Raw genomic sequence first — 23,449 nt, 5'->3', positions numbered from 1 at the left:
TCCTTGGCAGCGAACGCAGTTGTAGACGTTCCGACTGTTTTTGTCGCTGAACAAGCAATAGTTCGTTACGTGTCAGTAACTTGTACTTCCAATATAGTGAAATGTAAGTGAGTGATTATGATCGCAGCAAAAAGGTATCTCCACTGGTCATTATTGAAACAATATACTTATCGTTATCACTGTTACTATTATTAAATGTAGTTAGGTCGTGATTCAACATACGAATCATGTATGATTTTCTGGTAGCGCACTTATATCTATTGTTAATCGATAAAAAATGTACACCTAACTCGTATTTTTTAATATGTTGACTGCAGTGTATGGCTTTACAATTGTCTTCTATAAGTGCGTATGTGTTATATTTGTACCAATGCTTCCCTATGGATAGTATTTTCTCTCGCCCTTTATAGTGCATTTTACGTGCAATGCACGATGTCCGTCAACGTCAATTTAATATTGCTATTCTTCGATCAACGACCGCCCTGTGGTGTTATCAGTGGTGCGGAGCGTTTCCTTTGTTTGCCTTCTTCAATTCTCCTCCGACTTCGTTGAAACCGTTCTTTTCTTCTCATTATTTTACCTGTATTTTTTCAGCGCTTTACTGAGTTCGTGCCTCCTAGAACTCATGAAGCAGCAGAGGAAGCTTTAAAAACGTCGTTCGCCTGTCCGCCCCGCTGCTGCTACCGCTCCTTCGCCGTCGGCGCTCGGCTTCAGCAATACCGATCGATTTTCTGCCGTTGCCCGTTCCATCCGGTGATGGTCTTTGCGCTATTGCTCATTCTGAGGAAAAGTTCAGGAAACTCTTCCGCAAATTGTTCCTTCTATCCAGGCGCGCCAGAACAGTCCTGCAAACGAAGGTCCTTTTGCCGGTGGTTCGCCGACTAGCTAGCTAGTTGGTCGCTTGAACAAGGGCCTCGAATCGGCCCTGGATTTCGAGAATCATTATTTATGTTCGTAATGGCGGATAGATTATTTTGATGTGCGGTGTAAGCCGCTGCCATATATAGACCAGTATGTCATGTTATGCCTACGCTGAAACAGAAAATCAGCCACAACCTAGGCAGACTGACACACTATTGGAATGGACCTAGAAACTGGACAGAGGAACCTCTCTGTTTGTTCGAAAAGATTATAAGATTATGCCATTCAAGCCATGAAAACTAATGATCGCAGAATATATTTCTGAATATGCATGTTTATCGCATCCTAAAGAATCATATTTGAAAGCTAGCGAAATTCAAAAGGTACCAGTAGATGGCGACCTTAAGCCTAAAGGCTCGATGGGTGTAAAAAATGAACTAGGGAATGATCACAGTGAAGCATATCGGTTTTGTTGCTGGACAAAGCTTACTTGCGTCTAGATCAGCTACAGAACAAGATGCCATAGATTATTTTTTTGCCGTTGCCTCTATCTAAAAATCTATAGTAGTATAAAAAAAACTCACATGCAGTGTTCTAGGCGTTAATGTTGAACGTACACAGAATAATGCACGAGAAGGACGAGGCGTTCGACGCGAGGTCAAGGGCCGGAAGCGGATCGTGTAATGCGTTTCCTGTGGATGACTAGCGAATAGCGGGCGGAAGAGGGCATCCCCTCCTGATTAGTCGTTGCTCTCGTCGCTTAGAGCCGGTGGAGCTTCCGCTATTTGATTGGTGCAAAAATCATCTTCAAGGCGTGCACACGTTTATTTGACTACCAGCACGTAATGACCAATCCAGAATTTGATAGTCGGCTGAAAATATCCATGACGTATTGTGTGCTGCAGTCGTTTCTAAGGAACATGCCATAGTCAATATGCCCTTGGATATTCTATATACCTCCCGCTGCTTTTTCTTCAACTACTTACCTGGTCTAAAAACAACGACGTTTTTTTGTATAACGATAAATATATGATAATGATGAAATATACGATAAGCGAACGTAGACGTCGCATGAATCTCGAATTTGATCATGGCCTCCTAAGGCAATGTGCAGATGTTTTTAAAACTAATCCGTCGTATTCTGTAAACGAAAAATAGAATACGATTATCTGTGCTTTGTCAGGCGAGACGCTTTGTTGGAAGTTCTGATGCAAAAGAGACCGAAACATACGCCAGCGTACATTATGCACTCTACCTTGTGATTATTAATTAAATGCGAGATATCAATACGGTACGTTCGCCATTATATGAATCTCGACATAGAGAAAAGCGGTATCGTCAAGGACGAAGTCGGACAGCTTTATCTCGGCGAAAACCTCTCTGGGTTATGTAAGTGCTATCAGCAGTGAGAAGCAACCTGCCCAGGCAGTAATTCAGGGGCGTGAGCTAAGGGCAAGATGACGTCGGAAAACATAAGAGCCCCTGGAGTCTTACAACTCGCAGCGGTATTTTTATTATATCTAATTCACGTCGAGTTAGGCGTATCGTTATAGCACAGTTCGTAAGTGGTGCAGAGTGGGCGGGTTGTTCAAATTGGTATCTAGAGCAGCTTAATAGATTTGAATTGCAGTTCGTGTTGCAACATAGTATTTATGACCTGATATGATCTGTGAAATTTTGGGTAGACAGTCAGTGTGATAATAGATGGACTCAACTGCCAGATAAACCCAGGGCTAGCTTATCTAACGCTGGATGGCACTACATGGCAGTAAGTACAAGTAGGTAGACTGAAATCTATGAGATCGTTTATTTGATTCGAGATTGGTTAATATGGCACAGTGATACCGGTTTGAGTGTAGTACTATATTATAAGTTAAATAATAGAAAAATTATGTTTGTATTATTTCAGATAATACTCATGCATGGCGTAAGTCGTACTAAATAGCACAAACTTTCCAGCGTATTACAAGTGAGTGTAATAATAAATATATTTAGTATTAGCTGCTTTCATCGATTCGCGAGCAATATTACGGTGTCTATAGGTCGTAACAAGGCTAATTATACACGAGGAAGCCTTTTTCCCTTCACCACCAGCCACAAAATGTCCTTAATAGCAATTACAGATATAGTAAGAAGCTGAATGGCTCGAATAGCACCACAAACGTATAAAAATATTGTTGTCATATAACGATTCCTTATCGCAGCGGAGAAACACGTTAATTAAACGGAAAAAAAAAAACAGAAATATAAAATTATGTCAAAAATAGTCGTCTCTACAGTGAATCTTTAAAGATGTTCTTATTATCGTACAGCTGTTACGAATAAATTAGTTTTTTTTGCGGGATTAAACTGAACAGGTTCGAAGTATGCTGTTTATAATTACGTTGAAAGATCAAAAGCATTTTCTAGAGGGCAATTTCTGTTAAACCGTGGCAAATATCGCGTCTCGAATTAGGATGTATGACGTCGGAGATCTTATTGTTACCTATATTAAACGCGTACAATTTCCAAATCGTCGACCCGCAATTACCAGGTTAAAGGCAGCTAAACTATTCAGAAAAACGTCATTGCTATATGTATATAATTATATAGCTTCTTAGAAATCAATTGTGAATTTGTGTGGAACTTTTTCCTGAAGGTCCACTCGCGACCATTCATATTTGGCCATATTGGGTGACATTTGCTCCCTGTATACTAGTAGTGATATGCATCTGCAGGCAAGAAAATCCTGTTTACATACTAAATATGACTAAAAGTGCATGGCTTTAAATGAACGGGCAGGATATATCGTAGTCATAGGTAAATGAAGTATAACCGAATCGCAAAAAATTCAAGAGGGCAATTTAAAAAATGTATAACTGGTATTCGAACGCATGGCTTTTTTCTCTCAATAAATGGGTTTAGTAGTGCATCTACAGTCATCGTTTACTGCGCCTCGCTATACGTGACTGCCCTCCTAGGGCGTGATAAAAAGCAAATAATAGCGATAGAGATAAATTCGACAAATAGCGAACGCTTTCACGACTTCCATGTGGTTTTCGGCTGGCCAGCCTATATGTTCGCCGTTTCTGGAGCCTAAATGTCCTCGAGCCATTTATCATCTTTGCCCCTTGGAGATCGGTCCGGCGAATGACCTGCCCTAACAAAATGCATTTCCTCATTTTTTACGCCCCTTTACTGGCTGCATCCCAGCTGTGTTAGCGGTAGATGACGTTTGCTGTCTCGTCGTTATGATGTATGGAATAGCACATTGGGATTGATCAACACGCACTAATCTCAACGGATCAGCCAGTAAAAAACCGTAAGGGCAGCACGTTCAAGCAAGACTAAATGAAAGATAGGTAAAATTACCTCTTATCTTACTTATAATAGTTCTGTTTCTTGTTAAGTCAATTCTGTATAGCGTACCTAAATCAAATTTAATAAAAAATAGCGGTAGAGATTTGTCAGATGCGGGAATAGACGACCCGTCGATCTCTCAGTTTCTTGTCCCCTTCCAGGCGAGTGTTGGTCGTAGTGCTTTTGCGCAGAGGTACTATCAAACACAGACGTCGTACTGGTGACACGCGGGCCGGACTCGTAATCCCTGTCGTGTGTCTATATCTATATATGATAACTGTTTTTACTTCGTAGGCAACGTAGTTGGAGCTATAGACAACAAAAACTCTACGTTGCGTCAGAAAAAACAGATCGCTGCCATTGCCACCGCTTCGTCGTCTCTTGTTAAGTCGAAGATCGTGGATAAGGGTGGCTGTTGGCGCAGAGAAGAGCTATCCCATTGCGTGCGCTTGATCTGATGCTAATTAATTTTAGCTCATCGTCATTGCGAAAGTGAGATAGAAGGTAACGGTGGAAGGGCTACAGCAGCGATGGCCGAGCCAAACAGGAGGGGCAATGCGAAAGCAGAAAACACGATTAATCTATTCATAATCATCTGTACAAGCACTATCCATTTTCTCTAAGTGCTGCCACTCTTGTTGCCGCTGCCACCGCATTGGCCGACTAGGATCTTTATACTTTTATAAATTACACTATGTTCAACGCCCTCACAGACCGATAAGTGAGACTATGCTAACATGCTGGTAAGGTCATAGCATGTTTTTCTTTCATTCGCCAGAGGCGTTTGATGGAGCTCGTGCGTACCGTAACTAACGTTTCACAACATATAGTAAGTTTCACTTTGCAAAACTGCCCTATATAGAAATAATGTAATGGTGTTAGCTAATCAAAGAAACCCTACGAGAATCATTGAACTCAAACAGTGTTATTTCTTGTCGATTGGGAACACCATATTTTTTATTAGACAGACAAGAATCATCTCTTGTGACAAAAAATAGTTCATGCCATGCTCAACCATGACTCTTAAATGAAGATCTTGTATCGACAGCTTCTGCGTTACAAAAAAGACTAACTTAAAAATTGCGAAAACGCTATATGCGGAAATGTGCGTCTACCGCGCAAGCCGTTGAGAGGACTAATTCAGCGCTGTTGAGCTTAACAATTTGTCCTAGTTTGTTATTGTACCAACAATTTCAGTGCTATAATTATAATCGGCGCCTCGGCGAATGTTTAGAAGAGGTTCCATGATGCCCCAAGCTTTGTTATGCATTACGACAATATCGACGTTGAAAACGTTGGGCGTCTTTGCACAATTTTTGCAAAAATAAACACGATAATTAATAAAAATACTGACCAGTTGTGCTACTTAAAAGGCTCGTTGCCAATCCTTCGCTGTTATTAATTCCATCAATATCTGTACAAAGCAACGCTCGTAATATAGAAATATTATGAGACAAAATGTTACGTCGTATAAAATGGTTCGCACTTACGCTCACTATAGATGACCTCCATTCCAATGCCATTTTTCCTACAGTTATCATTCCTTATTCTATACGCGTCCGCTGTAAACCGGAATCTTTGGCCAAATCTAAATCTTGTCTAAATGACAATTTCCAATGAGTATGGATTACGGCTAATTTGATTTCTGAACCGCTTTCGCTGGGTTCGGGCGACCTCTGTCAGGCACTGAATAGCGTGTTAGTCTTCCACAATGGCAGCTGCTGCTACAGCAACAACTTCCGAAGCAGAAATCCCCGCTGAAGGTTGACGGAAGGAGACCCTTCCCTTTTCTCTCTTCCGGGACCAGCTCCCTACTTTTTTTTCGTTGGACGACTAAGGAAAGGAAATTAAAAGCAAGCGTTCGCAAATCCTCCTTCGGGCTGGGTCGTATCCCGCTCTTTTCCATGAGAGACATCTCACACAGCTTCTTTCTGGAGGCGGGCGTCGCTTTAGCAGCAATAGCAGAATATTCGCTCTCAATATCGACGGGTTCGGCTGGGTCGAGCAACTTCGGCTCGTAGCCAAATCTATTTAACTTAATAGAGAGGTTAGGTTACGCAGATATAGGACATAGAAATAGGGGAGGCGGTTTATTGGTGCTGGATGGCAGGCGTTCTCGCCTCGAAGGAACGTTGTAGATATAATATGAATATATATGTCGTCATATATTCGTTCCAACGCGCCTAGGTGCACGTTCAACGCAGGCGATAAGGCCTCCCAAAATGACAGTCCGATGGTAGACGTGGCCGTCGCAAAAACAATGCAACGAGCAGTTTGTTCCAAATTATAACACCAAACCGTTTCAAGTTTCTTCAGAGCACGAAAAATGTGACAAGTGCAATGCTCTTTTCAGGTGGACCCTTCATTGCCCATATATAAGTTACAAAGGATTTGCAAGGCCGACAGTTGAAAGGCATATACTTTTCTATTGATTCTAAAATACAGAGAAAGTGAATACATGTTGATCAAATATGGTAGATAGGCATCGGAGACACTTAACTGATTCAGGTATAGATCAGCGAATATCGTGTAGACAAACGCAACTTCTTGCCCATCTTCTCGTGGAAGGTTAGTATATAAATATATAGTGATTCGGGGATAGTTAGTAGGCGAGCGGTTCACTAAAACCTACGCGTCTGAACGTAAATGTGCCCCGCCTGATTACCTAGACTCGTCAATACGATGATATCGACTTGTTTTACGGGCTGGCTTAAAGATTGACCATTGCTATTTATTTGCCCGTAGACCATTTGGGGCAAGGTACCATGCTTCAAAGGTCGCGAGCTTCTGCAAGGGAACTTGTCAAAGAAAAACCTTGCTACAGAAATACGATGGTCCGATTCATGCGATCCAGATTATCGTGCACCGAGCAAGGTCCAATTAGCTCGTACACATGCTTGCTTGGACGCACCGAATATAATTAGGATACAGCCTTAGAAAAAACAGCCCATAAAGATAATGTTGTTATAGACTATATGGGTGCATAGCATGCAGGAACGCTTGGCGAAATAGAAAAAAGCTAATATAATGTACAGCTATGTGTAATACATCTAAAATGGGCAGTAACCATTAGATAGCGATGAGTGACGGTGGGTTTCGGGCAAGAAAACCCTCAATCGGTGCATGTACTAGATAGAATCTAATTACTTTCAGCAATCCGATTAACTCTGCCAGCAAAATAAAGATATATTTAATTCTATTTTTCTGAAACAAAATAAGTTACCCAAGCGATGGAAGTTGATTCTGTAGAAGAGGCACTCGTATTGACCTCTGAGCTGTGCTTGCTTGCTAACTAACAAGCTAATAGATGTTTATGTAGCTATACGGGTGGCTTGATTCATTTGGAACATCCATAGACTCTCGTAGAAGTTCGTCGCGTACCGTTGATGCGCTACTACTGTGCGTATCAACGAAATTTTTATTAAACGACACCTCCATATTAATACAATCACTGTATATATTATATATATATATATATATATATATATATACGCTAGAATATCTGATTAAGCGTAACATTTGCGTTTCCGTCACCCCCTACCGAATTTCTTCAATGTAAATCGTTGACTATACAGTAAATTGTCGAACATGTTTCTAGTACTTGTATTAAGGGGTTGTGATGTATAGCGTGCCATAGACAATGTCCGGGCTATAGAGAGTATTGATACTGAGTGGTTTCAGCGCTTAATACTCTCTAGTATTGTGCAATCTAGTATTGCATCGTTTTTCTCCATAGCATGAAGAAGACCACTAAACACTTAAGGAAATATATTAAAAAAAAAATCAAAATCGAACACACATTTTCGTTGTTTCCAACCTTTACGTCCCGTATTGCCGAGCCATTCTATCATACACTAGCTTCCACTATGAAACGAGGTGAGCCTACCACAACGAGTCATTAAGACAAGCAAACAAATATTTTACTCTCTAAGTTATTAGAACACGCGCAACTTTGGAGCACATGTCTTGATAGCATAGCGAACGCCTTTTGTCAAGCGTAATTCAGTCATTTTCCCCATAGCTGCCAGCTGTTAGCTTGCACTTTTGTGACAGGGCTAGATAGGGTTGTTGTAAAGTCCCACTCGTTTGGCAGCACATGTTGCGTCTGTAGCTTTCGTCCAGCGCGTTGTTTCTATACAGTATCGCTATCGATCCGCATAGCGATATTGTATAGAAACAACATATATATTGCATGAAGTTGTCGTACATTTGACATCCTGTGTTCGTTTGCATCGCATTAGATTAGGTATTCTTTTGGGTTCGACATCGGAATAGCTCACGACACAAACCGTTCATTGAATTTCTTCGTGGTCCGTTTTACTGCCGCAAAAATAACTCGCGCTCAGCTAGATCATGTTTACGACGAGGGGCAGCGCTATGCAGAAACGTTTATACAGAGTTATCAAAATGGCAGTAGTCCGGTAGGCAATGGAATGGTTGGCAACGTATGTGAACCCAGTGACGAGAACTGCGCGCGAACGAAGGGTAATAAAATGCGTTTGGCTACTTATTAGAATGGAAGCAAACGTCACGCTGCAGACATTGCGTAACGGACTCGCTGAGAGAACGTGTCAATCCTTGAAGGGAGAATACGCACGTGTTTTCGGATGGCTACGCATTTTGGAGGGTAGGAAGCGTTTGAACAAGCAAGAGATCCCACTCTACATTTGACTCCCGGAAAACATGATGTCAAACTTTGGCCGATTTCAACTGTTGATTATTTGCTGCATTTTTCCAGCTCTGTATAGTGCATAAATATCAGCCTACAAGCCTGAAGTCGGCCGTAAGGTGATCGAGCGTTGCCGACTGCGATTCCTGTGTTCCTCGTATGTTTTGTAGTGCATCCTTATGCCGCTTGCGGATGTAGGGTACAGAATTACTCGATGGGTTTCCAAGCAGTGCTAGGGTTCAGTATCCGAAATGTACTCGAGCACACAGTCAGTGCTCAATGTGGCCGAGGAGCACTCAGCATTTAGGAATCACAGGTATATGGGAGTAAAAAGGGATCGAAGAGGCAGTCAGGTAGGGAGCGGGGTCAGAAGAGGCATTACGACAATTTCACACCTGGATGCTCTTCCCCGACCTCTTCGTAGTGTCCTGTGATCCATGACGTGTAGCGAGAGATCTCCGATGCTTTCTGCTGCGTAAACCCCTCGCCTTCTAAGGCTCCCATTAGCCTCCTCGTGACAGATAGGTTAGGGATGGTGATGGTGGTGGGTACAGCACCGAGATGTTTCTGCAAACAGACCGATAGCCCTGCAGCGGCAGCAGCAGCAGCAGTAGCGATCTCGTTGTCATTTGCCGTGGTATAGAGCCCGCTTACGTCACTGTCATCAGGGGTGCTACTCAATGCAAAGTGGCGTCGCAGCGGTGTGCAGAAGTATAGAGCAGCACAGGTTGGCATGTGGATCCAGGTCGAATAACGTTTGCGAGAGAGAAGGAAAGCGAGACGGGCAGATGTAGAGTTGTAATTGGTTTTCGGATTTACGCCGAACGATAGCTCACCAGAGAGATAGAGAAAGAAAGTCGCAGTCGAGGGAGCCCGCATTGTTATCCTCACGCTCACCCTGCTAGTGTTGATGGCTCCTTAAAGGCTTCGTAGTGTGAGCCTTCTACCTGGGCCATCCCCTTGCTCAATTGCAGTTTTACTCATTTTCGTCGGATATGTGATACGTGCACAATGTACGAGCGCTGCCTTTTCAGAGAACCTAGAAGTCATGTGGAGCGACGCAAAGCTGCAGTTTGGCTATTCTCACTATTATGCTTCCTATCGTATGGCCCCAGTGCATGACCCTCACCGAGCGATCTATATAACACGCCATACTGATCACTGGCGACCCATTGTCGCTTCCGGAAACGCTTCCCCGTGCGAACGCCATCTGAGAGTGCTTCGCCTCTCTAGCAGGGATGGTTGAAAGAGAAGTTACTTGAACGTCCTATCTGCGAACAATGCTACCAAGATGTGTTGTTGGGAAAGGTTGGAAAGGACTACGGTAGGGTTCGCGACAGGGCGACTAAAAGAGAGCAGACCGGGGTCGATCAGTTATTATAGACGAGGCAGGAAACGGGATGTAAAATAAGGAGAGGGATATTACAGGAAAACAAAGAACGATGGCCTTACTGTGGATCAAGTCGTGTCGCCGCTGCCGCTGTTTCGGGAATGAAAAGGCAATTCTGAGCGCTGTGGGCGATGCGTTGGGTAGGGTAGCGGACTATCGGTGCTGTGTCATTAGACGAACGTGAACTGAGGCCCGGGAGCGCAAGGGGCGCCATAAAGTTTTTGGCTCGTAGAGTTCCCTGCGCAGGGACGAAAAGAGCAGCCACGCGGCTAGCCAACCAACGGAGGCAAGGCACCAAAGGGCGTGGGGAAGACGAGAACGGATCGATTGCAGGAACTGGGGCACGCGACTATACCCTATACCGCTACTTCTGCTAGTACAGTAACAGCAAGTACAACTTCTAATTCGCGAAAGTCCTTGCGCATCAGTTTGGACTGGCCTTTTTTCCTCCTTCTGGTCGCACTTTCGTTTCGGGTACAGCCAATGCGGGCAATGTCGCGGAAGCTACTAGTCATATCGGATGTGTATAGGATTCGTCGGCGGCAAACGCTGTTCGAATGGAATAAAGCTATTTCGTATTGTTTAATATGGCACGATTAACGATCTTCGTTCTGAAGAGAAATAAGTTACCAAATAGACAGCGGTTGAATAGATATTGAAGCGAACGAAGAATACTGGCTAGAATAAGCGTTAATATCCCATTTGGCCGCAACAATGTGTCGTTATGCATGCATACATGTTCTGCGCGGTAAGTTTGTATGGAGAGACTTTTAGTTGTTACGAAGTTAAGCCGCTAGTTGAACTAATCATCCGCGTCAGGTGTCTAACTGGACAGATAAAGAACTTGGCTTTAATCATCACTCTTTGTGTCAACGTGCATTTAAGCCAAGCTACTATGCAAGATAGATACAGTCATATATTCACAAATAACTAAATATTCTCAGCCATAGAACTGGGTATTTGTTCAAGTTATATTGAAGTTTCCACCCGTCGGATAGTGACGACCACCGCGACACTTCAAGACAATCTATTTTACCACTATTTGCTGTGAATCAATGACCATCAATTGAGTAACACCTACTCTATTCTACACATTAACACTAATAATTCGATGGGTCTAATCAAGCGATAGGTGTCTGGTGTAATTCTGACGCTAGAGCAAACGACCTGATCATAGATAACCAAATGCGAATCAACGGCTCCTTGGTATTTTCGACGGGAACGGACATAGCCATACGAATCACTGACCAGATGTGCGTATGCGCATATGTCTACTCCATAAAGGAAATTGAGGTATCTCTTCTTCTTCCATTTGAAATAGGACCTCAATAATAGTGAAAGATTCAATTACAGTCCGCGCAGGATATGCGTCATGAAAGATACCCTGAACAAATGGATAGGCCAATCAGATCAGCCTCGAATCTGCGATGCGTTCATGGATGGTCACTTTGATTCTAGTATGTAACTACATTGAGGCAATGCAAAAAAAAGAAGTACGATTATACTGTAGAGGGAAAACCGCATACGTTTTAAAGATGTAATGATGAGGTTCTTACGAAGGCCACGCATACGGATGTAACTGATGCTGTATACAGGATCGAATAGCTTAGTTTATATAAACTTACCGTCATGTACAATTTTGCAAATATGCCAGGTCAAACTTTAGGAAATATTACCTTTGATAATGGAATCTAGGCGTAAACATAATTCGTTCTTCTACTGAAAGACAGCCATTTGAAGCAAAACCTAGCAGTTCAAGTAACGAACGTTAAGCTCAAAAAAACAATTTTCCATATTGAGGTTTCCAACCGCACAACACGCAGTGAAGCCCTTCGAATGTTTGCTAGGCAATGGTAACTTGTCGATCGTCGGGTCGCTGTAGTGGACAGAGCAAACCCTAAAAAAGGATGATATATCATCAAATATGAGCTGCATTTTACAAACGTGTCAAATGGATGGGTCTATTGGTTTTTTTTGTTTCGGTGCAAAGAATTAGATAACTGAAGCTTTTTACCTGCTAACGTTGAAACAGTGAAAACGGCATACGCTACGACCGTGACAGATTTATTATACGTTTTCGAATCTACTATTGTTCCACACTGAGTAATACCTATGCTCGCATATGCTACTGATGGCCCGAAACTTGGCTGGTTTTAGGCCATTAACAATATCGTGTATATATGTGCTTGGGAGACTTGAGCCAGTGTTATATAAACACCGTAATTTTTTTTAAATTAAGCCATTATTCCAAAATCGTTCAATTTATGGTAAGGTACGTTCCTTAGGATTACTCGCGCAGAAGGATCCGACCAATTCGGCAATATATGAACGCTAAGCTAACCTTACGCGTAGCCTTCTGCCACAGCTACCGTTACATGACAAACGTGTTCTCATAATGTAAATTGAATTATACCATTTTGAGTGTTCTGTTGGAAGCGGACTTGATAGATATCGAGATACCACAATAATTGTCTTCTGGAAAGGATGATCAAGATACTTTCAAGCATTATCGTCTTTATCATCATGGTTCTTCCGTCAAAGATTACTGTTAAATCATTACGTGCTTTTTGCTAACTGAACGTATTAAAATATAAGTGTTTCAATATTTTTTCATCCATAGTGCGCGATATTTAATCGAAGCTATCAGTAATACCTATTACTCACAACGTCCGACTGATCGCTTAAAGCACTTGATTTGACCAATTACATTTGATTATGGCTTGTGCCAGTCGGTCCCTACCGATCTCATATTTCTGTGGCCTTACCGAGGTGTGGGTAAGGATAAGTCCTCCATAGCTTCGCAGGCGTTCTATCGTCGACGTTCTATAGCCCACTACGAAGGTATCAAGTTGCCTAAGTAGAATTATTTACCCGAGTTTATCAGTCTCTATTGATGCATGAAAGACGGTAAATTCCTTTCTCTCCCGCTTCTCTGTTCATTCTTCCTTGCTCCCAAGCACAGCCAGTCTTCTGCACCAGCAACGGTACTACCGTTAGGTGGCCGGGCGCTTCACCTAACCTGGTTTGAACCTGAGGGTGTGCAAGTGATCGAGTCATGCAATTTGAAAATCTTCGCTCGCACTGCTTACTGGTATCTAGCTCGGAACTCGTCAACGGACGAAAGCACTGAACTTTTGTGCGGAACTAGTCGAACGTCCTCTGTGGCGCTGTAACACCACTCACAAACGAAAGCATCGGTTCTCACAGGTAATATTTTTGTCCTGAAAGGCTATCCTTTGCAGGAGTGAGCTTAACAGAGAATGAATTTGTCGATTACCCCCCCCCCCCTCCCCCTCCCGCATTAAATTTTTTTTCAATCCATGATAAAATTTGGCTAGCCTGGTAGTCAACACAACTAGCAGTACTGCCACACATTGTCTAACTTCCAATCGAAACTTGTTTTTATGCTTGTATAATATGATTGTATAGGGCGGTGGTCGCTGAACAGAAGTTCAAACGCCAAACCAAGGTGAGGTCGATGAAGAAGGGAAATTTATCGACGTGCGTAATAGGGTCTCTTAAAATATAAAAAACAGGTATGCGCAATCTTAAAACGGTTAAATATTAGGCTTTTAATAATTATAATTTTCTTTACCTAAGAAAAGTCGCTATTTTTTTCGTCTTTCGTTCTGTATATTACGACGATTTTCCACTACTTAATTGCGTGATCTACATATACTTATTTGAAGTCCTATCATGGTAATAGATGCATCTATACATGGCATTACTGACAGGTACTGCATTAGACTGCATTAGTACATTGTAATTGGCTGTACACGGCATCCACTTACTGGATACGTTATCCTATACGGGCTCAGATTAGGTTCAGTATTCAGCAATTTTAGAATTTAATAGAACCAACATTGTAAACGAGTGGTGATTTCCCGCTCATAGAAGTTATCACTTCATGAACGGCAAAACGTACTGAAAATGCACAAGCAAGGTATTATGCCCGACTGTTGTACCTCTACTAGACTCTATCAGTAAATATATGAAGTTGTATGTGCACGTTCCCAATAGCAAATGACAGTTCTACACTAAAGCCCATAATAGTGTAATTGGGTCTAGAGAAAAAACTACCTACCTCATTGTTGGGTGACCCGGTTTTCGAGCTAGTCGTATTTCGATTAATTTGACATAGGCACTATTATACGAAAAATGACATAGTAATTGAAATAAGTTTGCTTAGACCTGAATTTTCGCTCTCATCGTACTAGAGCTGTGGGCTAAACGCGGATAGATTGCAGGGAGTAGGCAAAGAAGTGCGTAAGTTGTTATGAAGGGAAGCCTTTGTTATTTATCAGTCTGTTTATTGTTAGCCTACTTTTTGTCAGTTCTGTTACAGTCGTAATTATCTTACGTCCACTTCCTCGCTCTTGAAAGCTGCGTTCAGCTGCTGCAGGTATCCCTTCTCTGCCAGAACTGCTTAGAGTAGTTCAATGGATTCGACGTTCTCACTAGCATTATCCTAAGCTAGCCCGTTTACGGCGACACTTACTTTCCACCAATGCGCTTCTCTGCACTATTTCCATTTATGAAAGCCATCAAAGTGTAAAGGAGCTGCTTGTCTTCGCGAAGTTCATTCACTAGCAGGTAGCAGAATTAACCAGCGGAATGAGAAATGTTAGAACCATTAGGGTAAGGAACGTGGACATCGATACGACATTGGGGGCAGATAGGACAACGTTCTCATAGAAGAAACGCAGCTAGACCAAGAGGCGTTAGAATAGCCAGCGAAGAGAACGACACCATGTCCCCTCCTCCCCGCACCAACTCGACCGTCTGCTGAGTTCTCAAATGACAGGAACTGCACAGATCCGCAAGCTTTAAACGGGAGCAAAAATAGCTGTTGGGCGAGTGTTGGGTAAGTTTTTGAGTACCATATTGTCCACGCCGACACCAGAAACGCCAGCGGTTTATCGTTCCCGCCGCCATGATAACCGACTGCTAATCGGGCAAACAAAGTAAAAGGATCTATCGTCGGCCCTGCCGTTTCTCGAAAAGGGGGAACAGCGAAGCTACATAGCTCGTTTTTCCCGTCGACCGCTTCTTTTGGGGGGTTCTCCTGCAGCCAGCTCCCCGCTGACTGCCCCCACTACTTCGACCATCTAACTGCTAGGTTAGCTGTTAGCAAAGCAGCGCAGTGAGTTGGCCTTTCTCATTCAGAACGGCCTGCTAGCGTTCTTCCTTTGCACACCTCTAAGCCTCGCTAACAGGACTGGCCTCACTAACCGACCAAGTCTGCAAATCGAGTTTGCATTCCTTGGCTTTCGCCTTGAAAGGTCATATTTTCAGCATATCCCGTTCCTCAGTTTGAACATAAGAGATGGGTTTACTCTCCCTCGTGCGCTGCAACGAAAATCTGCGACTAACAGCGGTTAAGATCGCTGCTTACCTAAACCGGCATTCATCCATCTCCTATGATTCATGTGGTCTGACCAGCATGCTTACCAGTGTCAGATCATCAATGGGATAAGCGCAGTGTTTGCCCATATAACCCACACAGACGCGTTTAGCTGATAAAATATAATTGCAAAGTAACCGTTACCGCTAGTACTTCTCTAACGATAAAATGAAACATATGATGAGAAGTGAAGGTCGGAATTCTATGCCCAAAGGATGGTCCCCCAAAAAAAGGTAGAGAAAACATCTAGCCTTCCTTATTTCCGGTCTAGCTCGACAATTAGTTTCATTTACTGTAGCCTTATTCTTTATTATATCGCCTTAAAATTACTTCTGCCCGTCTGTGCACGGTCCTTATTCTCACCTTGTGATCGTAGGATAGCGATGTGCATTCGCATAAGGAAACTAGCGGCTCGTTGAAGCGTCGGGCCTCGTTTGTTGAGCGCCTTTTTCTAAATTTGACGTAGTAGTTGTTGTTGTTGTTGTGAGATGACTTCTTCGTGTCACCCTGCTGCTAAAAAGCGACGAAGTTTTCCGATTTTTTTAGTACAGTTACTATCACTACTTCGTAATATGACATAGTACTTCGTTGCATGTGTATGTGTTTGTATGTATTGCACGTGTGTTTGTGCTTTTGTTCCGCACGTGCGCTTTAACTCCACAGTGTGCACAAATGATAAAAATGAGAAACAGCAATGAATATTTCCAGAATACGTTGATTGACGTATGGTGGTTGATTGATGATGCAGTGATAACCGAACGAACAAACGGTGAGAACTTACGTCGGACACTTAAGGCTCACAAAAAACAACATCCATTTATTTTCACATGACGAATAGACGACCATTCGCACGCCGCTTGTTTATCGTCATTTATTATTGCATGAAGGGCTTAATTATGCCCTGGGGCTGTTATGCGTAACTTAGTGCATTCGTCATGTTGTTCGTATTGCTATCCCAATTCGCTAATGCCAAACACGTTCCGAATGTATGTACAAATTATAACGAGATGATCCTGTCGTAGTTACGCTGCGACTGTTGTTCTATTGCGTTTGCGTAAGTTACGTTCCGGTTCAGATTGTTCACTTGTACGTGTACCTGTCTGGAACTTGCTGGACTCGTCGCTTGAGACGTTAACTCTGAAAATACGACTAGGCGTTCTTTTACAGAAAAGTAGTATGGCTGGTGTCGCCGGCGTTGAATTCGGTTCTTCACGGTTGTCGTTGGGAATAGTAGCAGTAATAGCAGATTTTATTAGCAATAATTGATGGCGGCGTGGGGCGGAGCACACCCCCTGCCCAGCCCTACGCGGCGCGTCAACACACCACTAACTGCAACCCCCTTCCGTTTCTATGCTAATACATTCCGACGTTTACTGATGTTTCGATTCGACCTGTTGTCTCTAGCTTGGCCATGAAACTCGCGTGGCAGAAAATCTTCATAGAAACCGTGGCAGTAACAGTCGTGACTGTGGTAACGGTAACTGTAATGTCTGGTTTCCAAATTTCACTGGCCGTTCGACAATCGTCATTCTAACTCGTTCCCTATAGCCGGGTTATTGTCGAAAAATATATTACCCGCGTAATCGATCACAGGGCAACATCGATAGAAACAATGGCGCTGGCGGCAGCAACTGCGTTTAGACCGATGGTCAGTCCTTTATTTATGTGAGGTTAGCAGCCGTTCGGACGTCTCTAGTTATTTCATGCCACCCTATATCTCCTTCCTTGCGTTAACTTGATGGCTTTCCCTCCAACAGCAGAGTCAAAAAATTCAGTGGTACTCATTCACAGATGCACGTGATTGTGCTAATTTTACTTGTATAGAGATATTAAAGAGTAGTCGTCAGTCAGTGAGTGCGATTCGGTGCCAAAGCTGGTTCGCTGGGTAAATGCAAACGTTCGTACACCGACATACATACACACACAATCGAATTGGCCGTAACAACATTTAAACAGCAGTTCCCAAGCGTATTCTATGACCAAGCGGACAGGCCTGTGAACCCGATCAGTATTCTCTCAATCTTTTAACCCACTAGTCAGTTCTCTGTCCTGTTCTATCACCCCGTTAGGATACAGAATAACAGATCAAATAAATCACAAGCAAAAACTGGTGCACAGATCTTCAAATCATATTTAGACGCAATTAAGTAAGTGTTCTTTGACCTTCTGTTGCACCCCTCGCAGCCTGTTTAAGACTTTTTTACAAAACAGTTTTCTTTGTTATTAACTAGACGATGGGGTGTATTTTTACTGTATTGCTTATGGCAGCTGCTTCGTTTCCTTTCAAAATGCAATGGGGGGACGGATGGGCAAAACGTACCCTCTACGTATTCAACCCGACGTCTCTTGGCCGTTTTGTGAGCACCATCCTGCGCCATTCGATCGTTGTGAGCGTATACCTGCCGTTGTTCTCAGTTGACGTTCGTCGACCGAGTATCAGAGATTATTCGCTCATTCTAGAAGGGGGAACAGAAATACACACACTAACAAATTATGGCCACAGTTTAGAAGCAGAAATGGCACAAGCTGTAGGACCGGCGATTGTTGTACGATCAGTGAAATGTACCGCGGAAGGCCACGGGGAAACACAAACGATTTTTTGACTGAAAAAAATCCGAAACTAGATTATGAGCGGTTGCGAGCGAAGGATAGATCTAGTTTGCCCAAAGATAAGTGGTCAAGAGCGCGAAACTTATCGGTCCAACTATCTCTTCGGTTGACTGCGCACTCCACTTATTAGATCACCAGCACCACTAGCCTTAACAACATTGCCTTGACGATCATGATTTTTACTATTAATATTATCACCACTACATACTCGTAACAGTCGTAGCAGCTACGACACAACCACTGGCTTCATCTTCGTCGTACTCAGCCGGTTCGGTTAGGTAGCGGGTTCGCGCTTACTTCGCCCTCAAGGCTGCTACAACTACCACTATTCGCTTGACTGCTTGTGCGGCCCACTGGTACGAGCGGTCTGTCTTGCTGCCTCTGTCCGCTCCACTCTGACGGCCTCTTCAGCCTCTCGCGCGCGTGCCGCTGCCGCTGACGCGAGAGGACAGACACACAGCCAACTAACTAGCAGTAGTGGCAGGAAAGGCACCTCGGCGTTCCTTGCTGCTGGACCCCTCCGGGTGGCACTTGGTGGCCCTTGTTAGAGGAGGAAGAGGAGAAGAAGACAGTGGTGGTGGAGGAGGAGGAGGAGGGGAAAAATCCCTTTCCGCAACCCCCGCACACACAGCCTTTAGATCCCGAAAGCTTCAACCCCGTTTTTGCCCCTGAAACTAACCCCTAAGCTCCACTCCACAGACGGCCGTTCGGTCGTTTCCTCCGGTCTATAGCCTCTTCTTCAACAGGCCATTCGGCTATGCACCCACCCACCCACCGACCGATCCTTCTTCGGAGTATCCCATCCAGCGGCAGCCGGGTTTCTCTCTGCAAAACTCTGCAGCTCAACGTCTCCGGCCTCCCCCCCCCCCCCCCCCAAAGACCCTCCTCAGCCACACACAGACCTATACTCTGTTCCTGTTTCTCCCTCTTTGCCATCCCTTCCCTGTTCCCCTCTTTCACAGACCCACACCCCCGTGTGCCCTTTCCAGTGCCCTCTTGGCCGTTCTGTGCGGCCAGATAAAGACGCTAACCAAACACCCAACCCGTATCGCATGAACGTCAACCATCTGATCAAGGGAAGACTGGCAACTCCTTCAAATGGCAGTCCGTATCGGCAAACGGAGGAAGCTGTCACGTGGACATGGTCGTGGCCAGCATCTGTAATATTTTACAGGTTTTTTTTTTACCACGTAGTATACTATCGCTTTATGTGAGCTGCATTGTTCTGTATCATCATAGCGGTTACCGGACGACTTAGATTACGAAGTGCAGTTGATAAGACACTCGTCTGTTTGTACCTACGGGTCGTTACAGTTTACTAACGATTTAATAACCTTTAAACAATCTTGCATTTTACTATGCGAGCGAAGAAGGGAGTTAGCCAGCCAGCCAGCCAGCCAGTATTTAGCATGTGCCCCTCTTTCTGCCCGTTGGGCAAGTCATGTGCAAAGGCCTTAGAGATTTCCTATTAGTTAATAACGTGTAATAATATAAACGTATTAGATGCACTCGTATACCTTAGAAATAATAGACAGATCACCCAAGCTGCTGAGATTTCTTTATACCGATCCTGTTGACGGAGTTTAAGGATGCATTATGATGCCCACATGCAGGAGTGTGATATAGGGAACTGCTTAACGAATGTATGTATTTCTAAATAACCCCGAAGGGGAAAGCTGAAGGGTGTTCCACGTCTAAAATTTTAGCGCTGTATTATATTGTTGGTGGGACCGCTACACTTACAAGAAAAACAAATCGTAAACCGTCGACTATATTTTCAAGCATATATTATAACGACGCTTATATACATATAAGACACGCGTTGGGCGTATTTAAAACGAAAAGCTAGCACGGAGCACCGCGTTATTTTGTATGGGCCCTACCATTAGAATCGAACTAGGGGTCCTCAGCGTCGCAGTTAAAGACCGCTAATAAACTGTGAGTTTATGCAAAACTTCCTCGTATATCTTTCCTGTCTGAAAAAATGTGTAAGAAGAAGTTTTGTACATCACACAACCAAGGATACAGTTATAATTTCAGATAAAACAAGTTAGAATCGCATCTACTTGTGATATAGCTTACTACACGATCCTGAATTTTTGTTCAATCTTACTAGGAAAGAAACGGTTAGGAATGGATCAGGCCGGGTGAGATGGCCGTTCAGCGAATTGATCCTATTTCCGCGTTCGATTCAAAATGTGCGGACGCAGTATTGCAGTAACTATTTTATATACATGCCCTCTTGAGTTTCGGCTTCTAAACATCAGGAAAAGCTTGTGCGGCTGCAGTATCCATATTGCTTGAGTTAAAAATATAAGCTAACTCTACAGATCACAAACGACGTTCCATGCGTTGTAGGATCGAGCGTTACAGAGAATACACCGTATTTAGTTGGGCTGTCTTAACTGATTACCACTTTTTACCCGGTTCTTGTACTCGATGAATAAATGCAACACCACGACAGAGTACGTACAAACTTCTCACAGGCATGATTCAACACATTTTTGTATTGAATCTTCCCAAATCTCCAAGTAAATTCTGAAATGAGGTTATTGAAAGCAACTGCAGCAGCAGCAGCAGCAGCAGAGATGCCTCTTCTAAGATTCAGCTTAGATACAGATTTTTTTCAAACAGTTCCAGCAATCTAGTAGATTTGACTAATTATACAGTATGAAGACTAGCGAGCGAAGATTCTCTGAGTAAGCTGTATTGACAACCTCTAAGGCTAATCTACTCCTCCGACTGAAGGAAGATGTTCCTAATAAATTCTCTCAAGGGACAGCTCACTTTTCGTCTTGTATGCTATCGAATTTGACTGGAATTGTTATCGCTGTTCGTACTTGTAAAATGTACTATTTAGACGATAACTCTACTGCCATATTATATTGGGCTTGTTTACTCCATTATAACAGTATCTTCGTTAGACAAAGGAAGGCAAACATAAAATAGGTAGACGACCCGTTTCTTCAGAACCGTTTTGTTCACACGCTTCTTTAAACCCCATAGAAATCAATAATCTGCATTGGATGCTAGCGAACAAGGATAATATGTAAAAAAACTATAATAACCGTAGTAAGTTTCCACTTTGGCAAAGGTGCCTCAGAATGCCTCAGGCAGAGGCACATTGCCTCAAGTGCGTACTATCGCCGAATTGAGAATACGTCAAATACTGCTAAAAACTCTATATATATATATTCGGCTGTCCTAGAATTAGGATCATCCGCATTTTAGGAAACAGCGATGGCCAGATGCTGCTGGTAAATAAATTCAGTTCAGCATCCAACGCAGCCGATGGCGTTGTGTGTTTCACGCACCATTCTACGAATAGAAGATCTGAACTGACCTATTCATCTTTTTTACTTTCGGATCCTTACTTCGTCTGCAAAAAGCTCAAAGGCTACAAGAGGAGCAATGAACAAGCACCGATATTTGATGTTTTCTATTTGTGCTTCTTGTAACTCTGGGAACTTATAAACAAGGGAGCTACCAACAAAAGGTTTCTAGTTCAGAAAGAAAAATCATTGCAACACCTAGACGAAAGGCCTTACACCTTTCAATATTGGCTTGCCTTTTTATCCGCTAGCACTTAACGTACGTTATATGGCATTGGTGGGCCGTGAAATAATGAGCCCTGGCTTTCTCAACACAAAGGTTGGGATGGCCAAGTTACCAAGAGGACGGCTTCCAAATGCTTTAGTGCAAACTTTAATGAGAAAAATCAACAAATGCAAAACAAAACGGATGTATGTGCATGCGGCTTGTCAGAGAGGCTCCGAGGGTCCACGATACCCGCAGACAGTGGGGTGAACATGCTTACTTTTTCAAATGTCGGCTTTAACCAGCTTTCCCCTAGATTATAAATACTCATTGCAAACGTATTCTGTTTTATTCTAAGAGTCAGCTGGCGTATAAGTGCTGATAGCCGCTAAAAAGCTCCGAGAACTATGAATTTCCGCCTGTATTCGGCAGAACATTGTAGCTGTAAGCAAGATCAGTTAGACTAATGCTGGCTTTATGAAGTAGACGCTGGCTTAGAGTTAACGGGCAGCGTACGTGCTCCGCGTAAGATGGCCTCTGCTCTCGCTTTAGGTCAATCGAGATTTTCAACTGGTAGTCATTCGTCTGTTATAATCCTCCCCGATATAGCGTATGGGAAACATATATAACCTGTGCAATCGAGCCGAGTGAACAGATCGCTCCGCGTGTGCATGGATGAGCACTGATTCGAGGTGTGTGTATGGCTAAAGGAAGCTCAAATTAATAGAGAGTGTTTGTTATTATTGTACAAAATTAGACTTTCGATTATTTATTTTCCACTTTATTTCTTGTACACCTATTTTCTATGTATTTTTACTCTAGTCGAGCGTTACCTATCAAACATAGCAAAATATTAAAGGTCAACCACTGTTTAACAATGTAGAAACGTTTAGGTGGAAATCTGTTGCACACATAACAAACACTAAGCCGAAAGCAAGTCGCCTACCGTAGAAATTTTGCAAACAAACAAACAAACAAACTTCACGTTTATCTACCAGCATCGAAAGCTCCTTTTCTGTAGAGATATACAATGAAGCTCTCTACCGTCAAGGCCATGCAGCATTTTGAGAGCAAAATTGACTTTGGTTTTTTGAAAATCGAATATAAAGCTTCAGCGTATTGATGGGTGTCGTGAGTTTATACAGCCGGTCTGCCCTTGGCCACAGGATGCGCTCTATATGTTTACACTGAATAACACTATGAGTTCCTGTTGCTTTCATATCTTATTAGAGTATAAGAGCGTATAACGTGATTATATATTATACTGCCTTGAATTTTGTGAACGAAAAACACGTTTGCACGATGTTTTTTTTTTTTCACACAGTTGACTAATCAATCCACACTGGCGGGGGCCTGCCTGTTGGCGTATGTATGTATGTATGTATGGCGGATATTTTATAGTATTCCTTAAATATAGGCTATTTCTGATATCTATTCACGAATGCAATTTCTTACTATGTTATAATATATTTTGAAAATATCCTGTGGTCACCTTAAGACACGCAGACAACTCTACCTTGCCAGTGCCGTCTATCGTAGCCGAGTGGGTCGTTGCTCTTGTTTTTTCCACTTATATCGTATAGCAATTTGTGAGAATAGACACAATTATATGATACATTTGCCAATAGGACATTTCTAC

General features: G+C 43.0%; 2 protein-coding genes across 18 annotated transcripts in view; one reads left to right on the top strand and one right to left on the bottom strand.

Annotated features, from left to right (window-relative positions):
* mmd (disintegrin and metalloproteinase domain-containing protein mind-meld) overlaps positions 1-18,811 on the bottom strand; it is a 131,896-nt gene extending 113,085 nt beyond the window's left edge. For 2 of the 4 annotated variants that reach the window (XM_086993585.1, XM_086993586.1), the window contains exon 1: positions 16,027-18,811. Coding sequence is in view for 1 of the 4 variants with exons in the window: in XM_086993586.1 (XP_086849712.1) it covers positions 16,027-16,060 (34 nt within the window). In the remaining 3 variants the exon portion in view is untranslated. Of the gene's footprint in view, positions 1-1,478; positions 1,925-16,026 lie in introns of those variants that run through there. The other 2 variants (XM_086993583.1, XM_086993584.1) reach the window with 2 other exon arrangements.
* LOC147754762 (uncharacterized) overlaps positions 1-23,449 on the top strand; it is a 64,133-nt gene that overhangs the window by 34,717 nt on the left and 5,967 nt on the right. For 8 of the 14 annotated variants that reach the window (XR_015330606.1, XR_015330609.1, XR_015330607.1 and 5 more), the window contains 3 exons: positions 2,771-2,830; positions 13,222-13,466; positions 13,689-13,795. The gene's annotated coding sequence lies outside the window, so the exon portion shown is untranslated. Of the gene's footprint in view, positions 1-2,770; positions 2,831-4,053; positions 4,203-4,361; positions 5,554-13,216; positions 13,467-13,688; positions 13,796-23,449 lie in introns of those variants that run through there. The other 6 variants (XM_086993603.1, XM_086993602.1, XR_015330608.1 and 3 more) reach the window with 5 other exon arrangements.

The sequence above is a fragment of the Varroa destructor genome, unplaced genomic scaffold, assembly GCF_002443255.2.
Source record: "Varroa destructor unplaced genomic scaffold, Vdes_3.0 BEIS01000006.1, whole genome shotgun sequence".
NCBI lineage: Eukaryota > Metazoa > Arthropoda > Arachnida > Mesostigmata > Varroidae > Varroa > Varroa destructor.
This window is presented reverse-complemented; position numbering and strand designations above follow the sequence as displayed.